This window comes from Leptonychotes weddellii, chromosome 12 (genome assembly GCF_054177405.1).
Source record: "Leptonychotes weddellii isolate Sample4059 chromosome 12, ASM5417740v2, whole genome shotgun sequence".
Classification (NCBI taxonomy): Eukaryota; Metazoa; Chordata; class Mammalia; order Carnivora; family Phocidae; genus Leptonychotes; species Leptonychotes weddellii.
In genome coordinates, this window is record NC_138380.1 from 19,666,968 (window position 1) to 19,679,154 (window position 12,187).

Consider the following 12,187-nt stretch of genomic DNA (forward strand, 5'->3'; position numbering starts at 1 on the left):
AGATTGAATTCATTTCCTTCATTTTATGAACCTCCTGTCTATACAAAGGAGATAAGTAGGGAAATTCTGAACAAAATGGCATAATGGTATTTTTAAAAATCCTTTAAATGTAAATCTTATTATATATGTTACAGTTGAAATACAACCAACCTTGGGAGTTTCATTTTGAGAGAGGTGGGAAGTCAGAAAAGCACATTCATGTTTGAACAATTTGAGATTCAGACTATCTCATTCATTTTTTAGTGATTTGCTTTCAGAAAAATCCCATTGTTGACTTCTCATTCTTCTCCCCTCTCCGACATCCATGTATTCAATAAAGCCCGGTCTTACTTTGCATATGTTAGTAATCTGCCAAAATACTCTTGCAATGATACGGCTCACAGCTCAGTATTTTTGTTACCTTCTGTTGTCCTCATGGCCTCCTCCAGACCCTCAGTGTACATTCAGTCTTCTCTACTTGGAGCCTACGAGTCCATGTCCTACCATACAGCACAGGATTTCATATCACCCCCGGTGTATGAATGCTCCCTATGCTTCAGATTCCTAGAGCATCCCATGGTGCCGGCGTGCGCACTGTGTGCTGCTCAGGGCCCAGAGCCATATTCATCCTTTAGGCTGTCCTTACTGCTCACACTGGTGGGAGGCCCTGCAGCAGGTAGAGAGATCCAAGAGGTTGAGCCATGTCCCAAGCGCAGGAAGGGAGGAGAGTGATTCGTACAAAGTGCTGTCATAGTCTGGGCAGGAAAGAGATTTCCATCTGCCCGGGGCCTTCACAGTAGTCTTCTCGGAAGGTATGTCTGTGCTGGGTCTTGAAAGCCGAGTAGAAATGAAGTCGCTGGGATATCATGGGTAGACAGGGAGGACATTATCTTTGGACCCTTTCTAGGGATGTAAACCCTCAAATGGTCTTTGACATTTTTCATTGCTCACTGATAATACCACAGACATGAACCTTCTCAGCCTCCTCCCTCCTCCTGATAAACTTCATCATGACCACCTATCTGATATCTTTACCTTAAATACATAACCAAAGCTGAACCTTCCACCTGGGCTCTGGGCCTCATCCTCTCCCACTCCCTCCTTTCCATACCTTCCTGCTTCATTTCCAGCGCCTCCTATCTAGCCTCTAAACATCCTCAAATCTCTCCTTTCTTCCAAAACAAAACAAAACAAAGCAACAACAAAAACTAATTCCTTTGCAACTCTCAAGGAAAAAAAAAGGCCATCTGGCTACTATCTTCTTTCCTCCCTCCCCGTCTCATACAACCTGCTGTTTTTGCTTCTGCTTCTGTCAATTTACTGTAACCTCATCCACCAGGGTCGTCAACAATGTCCTGCATTGTTCAATCCAAACTTACTTTGTTATTCTCTTACTTGACCTGCATTCTTGCTCACTTGTTCATGTTTGACCTCTTGTTCTCAGACTTGACAGCATTGATCACTGTTGACCACTCCCTTCTTCCTGAAACTCTTCTTTAATTTTCATGACCCACTTTCTTTTGGCCTCTCGTGAATCTCATGCACAGCGCTTTTCTCTACCTGACCTTAAGTGCTGGGGTTTTTTCTTCTCCGTCTTACACAATCTCTGATGGTGATTTTGTCCAACAACCCCCAGATCTTATTTCTGCAACCCCAGATTTCTCTCCTGATCTCAGACCCAAACAGCCAGCTTACCACTTCCATTTTGGACAACCCGCAGATACCGCATACTCAACATGCCTCAACGTGAAAAACATTATGTTTTTCAACTGATGCTTCCTCCTTAAGTCCCTTTTTTGGGGAATGATATCACTGCCCTCCCCCTGTTCTACCAGTCAGTTTTCAATCATATTGATTTTACATCTTTAAAGATTTCTTGAAACTGTCTCTTCTTCCTCATGTCTACTGTCACTTCCTTAGCACCACAGATGTTTCTTAGCACAACTGCCTCTTAACTGATCTTCGTGCCTCCATCCTTGACAATGATCCTATTAGTTCTCCAGAATGCTGCCAAAGTGAGCTTTCTAAAATGGAAAGATAATCCCATCACTTCTCCTTAAACTTTCTTCGATGACTCCCCAATCATCTGCACTAGGGTTTCTCAACTTCGGCACTATTGACATTTGGGGCCAGCTCATTCTTTGCTGTGGGGGACTTCCCTGTCATTGTAGGATGTTTCGCAGCATCCCCAGCCTCTACTCACTGGATACCAGTAGCATCCCCACCACCACCACCCAGTTCTGACAACCTAGAATATCTGCAGACATTGACAGTCGTCTCCGGGAGCAGGGGGAGCAAAATTGCCATCTACAGGAAAAAAAATCCTGGTTTCTTAGTGTGGATACAAGGCCCTTTAGGAACTGCCCTCCCTGCCTCTTCAGCCTCATCTGACCCCATGATGCCCTCTATGCTTCAGGTCTACCTAGAAACCCTGCCGCTTCCACCCATTACTCCTTTAGTCTGACTAATTCTCTTGGCCATCAGATTTCGGCCCAGAAGTCAGTGCTCAGGACATAGTTCTTGACTCTTTTACTCAGGATCAGGTCCTGATCCCACAATCTCCTGTTGCACTCCCTGCTTCCCTCTCCTTTTCATCATGTAGTATGGTATCTCTTTGTTGGCTTGTCTTCCTTCTCAGCACCACCAAGAACTGGATGGCTGTGTGTCCTCGGCAGAGCGGCTCACTCCTCCAGTAAATGTTGCCTGAATGGTTAGTGCTCAATAAGGCTTTGTTGAATGAATGAATAGTCCTTGAAACAGCTTCTTTTCTCAGCTCTTTCACTTTCCACCATTCCATCCTGTTTATGTAATTGAAAAAAGCCAGTTGGTCAGTAGGTCAAGAAACAGTCACCCCCAAAGCAAGAATTTTAAGGAAAAAAGTATGGCAGTTCCATAAAATCTATGGTAGTCTGCTTAGAGTGAAGCACCAAGTTTTACGTTGTGGTTGGCACTAGAAGGTCAGGAACAAGAAGTGGGTCCAAAAGGGGAAAATGGAAAAGAGACACTACATTTTTCTACTTGCAGCATATGGATTTCTCATTAGCCTCTGTAAGGGAAAACCGGGGGCAGGAAGGGCCCAGCGACTGCAGCTGTCCACACTCTCTCCCCCCATCATTCTGCTGCCACCACACCTGGTCCCCAGAGACATCCTCACTTCTTAGCTATGTTGGCTTAGGTATGGACAAATCCCCTTGGTTCAGCAGAGACTAGCCTGGAGTTTTTCAAAAGACACTTTGCTAGGAAACTAGTGGAAAACAAAACAAAACAAAAGTAAAAACAGGAAATAGCATATAGAAATTATGAAAATACAGAGTACAAAAAAAAATTAAAATCCCTTAGCCTAAGATAACGGAATTCTACTATTAGGTTTTCTTGACTCAGTTTACCAGATGCATGTTTTCCCTGGTTTTTTTGTTTGCATTTTTGGGTTTTTTAGATTTGTTTTGCTGTGATATTGTCTTCCTCTGGGGGATCTTATTCTAAAGTTCCCCTTTTCAGTCTTTAAATATTTCCCTTCTCTCACTGAAGAGTCTTCTATCTTCATCTAGGAAGGAGTTGGAATTGATGTTAGAGTCGATTTCTCTTAAAGACAGCAGGTTACTGGACAGATGGAGACCGGAGTTTTCCAGTCTTTCTCTAGGAATGAAATAGCTCAGGGTTTCCACACACATACACACACACATCTGAGGCCCAATGCTAAGTATTCACTTGCCTGGAGTGAAATGGAAAACACAGACAATGTCACGAGTTTTTTAATAACACTAAAGGACCAATCTTTTTATTCTGGGATTTTTTTTTCTTCCTTACTTTTTAGGTATTAAAATGGCAGGTGCTAGTTATGAGGTTTTGTGCTTTTTTTTTTTAATGTCCTTTCTTGGCAAAATTAAAAGTTGTTTTTTCTCTATAGGTGCCCCCAGTTTTAAAAAATTCTTCCTGGTCTCTGAAATCTAAAACTCTGGCCAGCAGGACATGCTGTAGTTAACTGTGTTTTCAAGGGCAAATGATACGGGTTTTAAAGTTTGGTGTTCTCCACCTGATTTTTTTTTCTTCTTCTTTCTTTCAGCCGGTAGAGCAAATGACTCTTAATCTCGGGGTCCTGAGTTCAAGCCCCACATTGGGTATAGAGATTAGTTAATAAATAAATAAAAACAGTTTTTGAAAATAATAATAAAGTTTGGTGTTCTCTTCCAAGGAACCAGGTAATTACTATAAGATACTCTGCACTTTATTTTTTTTTTAAAGATTTTATTTATTTATTTGTCAGAGAGAGAGCTCAGCAGGCAGAGGGAGAAGCAGGTTCCCTGCTGAGCAGGGAGCCTGATGATGTGGGGTTCAATCCCAGGACCCTGGGATCATGACCCGAGCCGAAGGCAGACGCCTAACTGACTGAGCCACCCAGGTGCCGCTATACTTTGCATTCTAGATACTCACTTGTTGACTCCATATCAGTAAATGTGCCTACCACATACTAGGTCCTGGGTGAATACAGATATGCATAAGTCATTGTCCCTGCCTTCGAGGAAATCTCGAGAAGCAGCTAGGGGTGTAAACAATGGTATAGGGTACTCTGGGAGCCAGGGAGAAGAAATGCCTGATTCCACCTCGGACAGCTTACAGAGAAAGTAAGGTTCTGCCCAAGGACAAGTCAAGGAAAGGCATTCTAGGCAGACGCTTGCTAAGTCTTGGAGACTTGAGTGAGCGCAGCAAGTTAGGGAAGCACTCGGGCAATGTCAACATGGGAACGTGTGTGAGGGACGGGAGATGAAGCCAGAAATGTATTGGCCAGTTTTAATTTCATATTCTACAGCTGCCTGTGACTGAGCATATGATGTTCATCCTTGTAGGCCAGAAAAGGCCTGAGCAAGAAAGCTGTATCTTGAAATGTCAATTCACCAGCCTTCCCTCACTTGAATGGCTTTCGCCAATGCCCCTGAAACTTAATATGTGTAAATGTCTTGTGCTTGGACTTAAGAGTTCACTCCCCGAGTACAGGACAAGGAGACCTGACATAGCCATTTTTTGATGACCACAAATTCACCCTGGGCCTGTGATGAGCCTCAGCTGCCCCAAGAGCAGATGCCATCATGGTGACATCTGTGGGGCCTCAGACTCCAGGCAAGCAGCAGGGGAGGACTGCCAAACCGGGTCCTGGCCCGGCGGCATCTGGGCATGGTGCTCAGGTCTGGGTCCAAGTGCTACTTTTCAGGGCAGATGTGGATAAAATCTAGAGCGTGTCCAAAGGAGATGGCCTAGAAATTGTTGTGCAAAGAGTAAAACTAAAAAGAAGGGTGAGAGAGCTGTCTTTAGTTATTTTCACAGATTTCTTGAGGCAGGGGTGTGTGTGGGGGGCGTGTCTTATTCTGGGTTGTCACAGTGGATTGGATGGAACTTAGAGGGAGACTAATTTGGCTCAATGTCAGAAATAATTTTTTAAGAGTTTTTTTTCCCCCGAATTACAGTGTGCTATGATTTTATTTTGACAAAAAATGAAAATATTTTGACAGAAACAAGATAACCATCTTCACCTGTGGAAATGCTGAAGAGTCCTCGATTGAGGGGACAGTTGGGCCTCTAGAGCGCCTTCCTTCTTTAAACTGGATGAAATTTTAGCATCTGTTCTATTTTTTAAATATCTGATTCTTTCCCACCTTTGTTGCCCTTATTTTTACATTAACTCAATTAATTGTGAATTTTCTTATTTTTTAGTATCTGACCAAAAGAATACCACAAAATCCAAGGTATCAGCATATCAAGTCAAGACTGGATACTGGTGAGTAAATATTAGAAAATTAAAACTTAAAAAAAAAAAGATCCAGTAACGAATTACTGGCAAGAAGCAGGCTGTTACGCCTGCTGTCAATCAAAGCTCAAAGTTTCTCTGTTCTCACCCCCTGGCCTTCCAGGCTCAGGCTTTATCTTTGAAAGCTTTTGTTTTTTTTCAGATTATCAGTAAAAGTTTCCATTTACATAACTTAGCTTCTTATAAATCGAGAAACTGATGAAAACCTTGTTCAATAAGTTAAAAGGCTGAGGCTAAATAAATATCCGGGGGTGGGGGAGTGGACCTCTCTTTTGGAGCACCTTAAATATATTCCTTTAAACTCTGAGTAATAGATAATATTTGTACACATTTGTTCAATTCAGTATTTGCAGAGTGCCAACTACATGCAAAGTTATGGACTAGGGGACATAGAAAGATGAGTGTGAATTGTGACTTTTGCAGTCAAAGAGCTTATTTTGAAGTGCAGGCAGACAGACCTGAATGAGTAACTAAAATATCAGAGAAAACTCAATTCGTGCTTCAGTTCAGGTAAAATGAAATTTAAGAGTCGCATTGCTTATTTCCAAGCTCTTAACATTCTTCAGTGTCATGATGCAGACCACTCCCCAGGTCCCTAGTGGATCTGCAGGCTTGTGAGATTTTGATTTCTTATTCGTTTCGTTTTTCAACCGTTTAAAGTCTGCTGTGGCGAATCCATTCTATTGAGATGGTTTTGCTAGTGGATTGGGGCACCACATGCCTTTGGTAATGCTGAATTTGCCACCAGTAACCTGAGGACAACTGAGGAAATACAGACGAGATACTGACTTGGTTTAAATCTCATTCATTTTGTCTTTCTTTCCTCCAGTCTCCTTCGAAATTACTGTCTTCCATTATGCAAGTTTGCTCATATAAAATGAACTTCAATGGAATGTTTTAAATGAACCACCTTTGCAGATACAATTTCTTGGGACCTTTCTTTCAAACATTTCCAAGCTGTACAGATATTTATCCTTGCAAATATCCTGTTTGATGGGAGGTAGAAAATTTTATCTCCGTTTTTGAGGAGGAGGAAATTGTGGCAGAGATTGTGTGATTTATTTGAAGTTCAATAAAAGGAGACAGAACGAGGATTTGAATGCAGGGTGAAGAAGTCGATGATGCATCAAGAGACCTGGTGTGAAGCCTGGCCACAGTCTCTTTGGCCAGCTGTCCCAGCTTTTCCCCCAGCCTCATTCCTTCTACCACAAATGCCTTCAACTCCTCCATCTCTATCCCCCCCGCCCCAACTGCACCTGTGACCCACTCTCTGGAATAAGCTATTCTGTGAAGGAAGCACTTTGATTAAAAATGCCATATATTTTTTCGAGGGGTCCAGATAACATTTAAAAGACAACTATAAAGGAATGCATTTCTCTTAGAACCTTCTTAAAATGAAAATTTTTAAGAGCTGAGGTTTATTTCAGATACATAGATTTGTCTGTATCTTCATAGGTTTTTCTCCTGGAAATTGAATTGGGATTTGTGAACAAAAACCCATTTCTTTCCCTTCCATTCCTCAATTCATAACCAAAATTTGACTTAATAATAAATAGTACCTGAAATTAATTTCAATTTTTTTAAATTGAGATACTTCAGTCTGCTTTTTATAATTCATAGTAATTGCCTATAGCCTTTTATATCCTCAGAGTTTTAAACTAATGTTTTCCTAATTAAACCTTTTATTTTGAAGTAATTGTAGATTCACAATTTTAAGAAATCATACAGAGAGATTCCGTGTACCCTTTACCCAGTCTCCCATAGTAACATCTTATGGAAACTATACAGTATCATAACCATGGTACTGACATTGATACATACAAGTCTAGATAGAGAACATTTCCAGCACGCAAGGATACCTCATGTTGTCCTTTTAGAGGCATATCCACTTTCTACCCTCACCCTCTCCTTAACCCCTGACAACCACTGATCTGTTCTTCAATTCTATAATTTTGTCATTTCACTGATGCTATATAAGTGGAATCATACAATATGCAACTTTTTTTGAATTGGCTTTGCACTCAGCATAATTCTCTGGAGATTCATTCAGGTTGTTACATTTGTTAGTTGATACCTTTTTATTTACTGAGTAGTATTCCATGGTATGGAAGTGCCACAGTTTGACCATTTATCAGTTGAAGGACATCTGGATTGTTTCCACTTGTTAACTATTACAAATACAGGTGCTATAAACATTCATGTTTTGATTTTTGTTTGAGTCCAAGCCTTCATTTCTCCCAGATAAACGCCCAGAAGTGCAATTACTGGGTCATATGATAGTTGCACTTGCAGTTTTTTGAGAACTGCCAAACTGTTTTCCAGAGTAGCTAGACCATTTTACATTACTACCAGCAATGAATGAATGCTCCAGTTTCCCCACATCCTCACAGGCATTTGGTGGTGTCGCCATTTTTAATTTTAGCCATTCGGATAGATGAGTAGTGGCATCTCACTGCAGTTTTGATGTGTGTTGCCCTGATGGCTAACGATGTTGAACAGGTCTTTGTGTACTTATTTGCCATCTGTATATCTGACTCAGTGAAGTATCCCTTCATGTCTTATGCCTATGTTCTAATTGGATTGTTTGCTCTCTAACTTGAGTGTGGAGTGTTGCTTATACATTCTAGCTACCATTCCTTTGTTGGATGCATGGTTTGCAAATATTTTCTCCAGTCTGTAGCTTGTCTTTTCATTCTCCTGACCGGGTCTTTTGAAGAGCCTATGTTTTTAATTGTGGTGAAGTCCAGTGTATCAGTGTTTCTTTTCTGGATCATGCTTTTGCTGTTAAGTCTAGGAACTCTTTGCCGAGACTAGACCCAGAAATTTTCTATCAAGGTTTTTTCCTAAAAGTTTTATTTTACATTTAAGTCAACAATGCACTTCGATAAATAAATTTAAAAATTAAGGGAAAAAAGGGGGGCACCTGGGTGGCTCAGTCGGTTAAGCATCTGCCTTTGGCTCAGGTCATGATCCCAGAGTCCTGGGATCAAGCCCCATGTCGGGCTCCCTGCTCAGCAGAGAGTCTGCTTCTCCCTCTCCCTCTGCTGCTCCCCCTCTGCTCCTGCTTTCGCTCTCTCTCAAATAAATAAATAATAAAAATATCAAAAAAAAAAGAGAAAAAATAATACATTTTGAGGTAATTTCTGTACAAGATATGCAGCTTAGATCAGAGTTAACTTTTTGCTTATGCAGCTTAGATCAGAGTTAACTTTTTGCTTATGCAGCTTAGATCAGAGTTAACTTTTTGCTTATGCAGCTTAGATCAGAGTTAACTTTTTGCTTATGGATGTCCAGTTGCTCTAGCACCATTTGTTAAAAGCCTGCCTTTCCTCTACTGAATTTTGCACATTCACCTTGTCAAAAAAGAGTTTGGCATATTTATGTGGATCCATTTCTGGGTTCTCTCTTCTGTTCCATTGATCTATGTGTCTATCCCTCTGCCAATATCTCACAGGCTTGATTAAAATTGGTTAGACTGATTACTCCCACTTTATTTTTCCTTACACATTATTTTAGCTATTCCAATTCCTTTGGAATCCATGTAATTTTAGAATAATCTCATTTACATTTATGAAAAAAGCATTGCTCTGATTTTGATAGGCGTTGCACTGAACCCATATATCAATTTAGGAAAAATTGACATCTTTACTATGTCGAGTTTTCCAATCCATTACTATAGTACAGTAGTCCCCTCTACCTCGCATCTGGGATTTCACTTTCCAGTTTCAATTACCCACGGTCCGGAAGCAGACACTCCTCCTCCTGATGTATCTCAGAAGGTCGAAAGTAGTTTCATGCTACATCACAATGCCTATGTCATTCACCTCACTTCTCATCACGCAGGCATTTTATTATCTCACATCATCACAAGAAGAAGGGTAGAAGATGTTTTGAGAAACAGACCGCTTTCACATAACTTTTATTGTAGTATGTATCATAATTGTTCTTTTTTATTATTAGTTATTGTTGTTAATCTCTTACTGTGCCTAATTTATAAATTAAACTTTATCATAGGTATGTATGTTTAGGAAAAACACAGTACATACAGGGTTTGGTACTATCTGTGGTTGCAGGTGTCCATGGGGGGGATCTTGGAATATATATCCCCTGAGGATAAAGGGGGGGACCATTGTATGTCTCTCCATGTGTTTAGATCTTCTTTGGGTTTCTTTCATTAACACTGTATAGTTTGCTGCATAAGTGTCCTGTACATGTTTTGTTAGATTTACACCTAAGTATTTCATTTTTTGTTTAGCAATGGTAAATGGTATTGTCTTTTTAATTTTGGTGTCATCGTGTTCATTGCTAATGTATAGAAATACAGCTGATTTTTGTATGTTTCTCCTGAATCCTAGGACTTTGCTAGAGTCACTTATTAGGTACAAGAGGAGTTTGTTTGTTTGTTGGGCTTTTTGGTTGTGTGTGTTTTTTTTTTTATGTAGATTCCTTGGGCTTTTCTCATAGATTCCTTGGGCTTTTCTCTGTAGACAGCAATGTCATTTACAGAAAAGAAGTTTTATTTATTCCTTTCCAGTCCGTATATGTCTTTTATTTCCTTTTATTGCCTTATATTGCACTGGCTAGGACTTCCAGAACTATGTCAAATAAGAGCGATAAGAGTGAATATCCTTGCCTTTTCCCTGATCTTAGGGGGAACACATTCAGCCTTTCATCATCAAGTACAAGGTTAGCTGTACCTGATTGAGGAAGTTTCCTCCTATTCCTGTTTTTCCGAGAATTTTCCATCATGAATAACTGTTGAATTTTAACAAATGGTTTCACTGCATCAATTGATATAATTATATGATTTTGTCTTTAGCTGGTTAATATGGTGGATTACCTTGATTTGCAAATATTGTACTATTGCCGCATCTATGGACTAAACCTCACTTAGTCATGGTGTGTAACTCTTGTTATATATTGCTCAATTCTATTTATTATTGGGCTAAAGATTTTTGTGTTTATATTAATGAGGTAGATTGGTTTGTAATTTTTTTTTGTGGGGGGAGGGGGACTGTCTTTGTCTAGTTTTAGTAGCAGGGTAACACCAGCATCATAAAATGAGTTGGAAAGTATTTCCTCTTGTTCTGTTTTCGGGAAGATATTGTGTATTATGAATTATACACTTTAAAACGGTGACTTTTAGGGGTGCCTGGGTGGCTCAGTCGGTTAAGCGTCTGCCTTCGGCTCAGGCCATGATCCCAGGTCCTGGGATTGAGCCCCATGTCAGGCTCTCTGCTCAGCGGGGAGTCTGCCCCTCCCCCTGCTCATGCTCTCTCTCTCTCTCTCAATTAAATAAATAAAATCTTTTAAAAATACCTTTAAAAATGCATTGATGTTCATTTTATTGCTCAGGATATGGTCTATCTTGGCATATATTCCATAGGCACTTGAAAAAATGTACATATGTGTATTTTTGCTTTCTATATTCTTCTTTCCTGAGGTTTCAAGGTTCATTCTTTTCCTTTTCCTTTCTTTTTTTTTTAATACTTTTTTTTTAAGATTTTATTTTATGTAATCTCTACACCCAGTGTGGGGCTCAAACTCACAACCCCAAGATCAAGAGTCACACACTCCACTGACTGAGTCAGTCCAGTGCCCCTACTTTTCCTTTTTGATTAGAGAACTTTCTTTAGCCATTCTTTAGGGTAGGTCTGCTGGTAAGGCCTACCCTAAAGAACCCTACCCTAAAGGTAAAACCTCTGAGTTTCCCTTCATCTGCAAAATGTCTTGATTTCCTTTCGTTCCTGAAGGGTATTTTCTCTGAGTGTGGGAACCGAGGTTGACAATTACTTCCTTTAAGCACTTCAGCAATATTGTTCCACTTTCTTCTGGATGCCGTGATTTCTGATGAAGAATCTGCTATCAGTTGAACTGTTTTTCCAATATAGGTAAGGTGTCATTTTTTTCTCTTGCTGCTTTCAAGGTTCTTTTTTTCTTTAGTTTTCAGAAGTTTGATTATGATGTATCTTGATGTGGGTTTCTTTGGGTTTATCCTGTTTGGTATTCACTGGGCTTCTATGTACATCTATAGATTTATGTTTCTTGTCAAATGTGGGAAGTCTTCAGCCATTATACCTTTGAGCACTTTCCCATCCCCACCTCCTTGATCCTCTTTCTGGTGCTTTGACGTCACCTCATCATAGCCCAGCAAGGATAGAAATCAAGCCCACACGCCCCCTCCCCCACCCCAACCTTTGCTGACAGGTGAGGGTGATGTTTGGTTGGAGTAAAGCAGTTATTGTCTGACAGTTTTCTGGCTTGCTAGGCTGCCCCTTCCCTAGGCCTTTGGGTGGGGACAGTAGGCTTTTGTTAGGGATTTTTTTTTCCCTCTCTCTCCATTGGTGTTTCTGGATCCTGGCTTCTTTAGCTCCAAGTCTAAGATATATGAGGCAAACAAACAAACAG

The 12,187-nt window shown here is 40.5% G+C and overlaps 1 protein-coding gene across 1 annotated transcript in view; it reads left to right on the forward strand.

Annotated features, from left to right (window-relative positions):
• The window catches only part of CEP41 (centrosomal protein 41), a 42,913-nt gene that overhangs the window by 7,878 nt on the left and 22,848 nt on the right, over positions 1 to 12,187 (forward strand). The window contains exon 2 of the mRNA XM_081800086.1: positions 5,686 to 5,749. Coding sequence (XP_081656212.1) covers positions 5,686 to 5,749 — 64 coding nt within the window. The remainder of the gene's footprint in view (positions 1 to 5,685; positions 5,750 to 12,187) is intronic.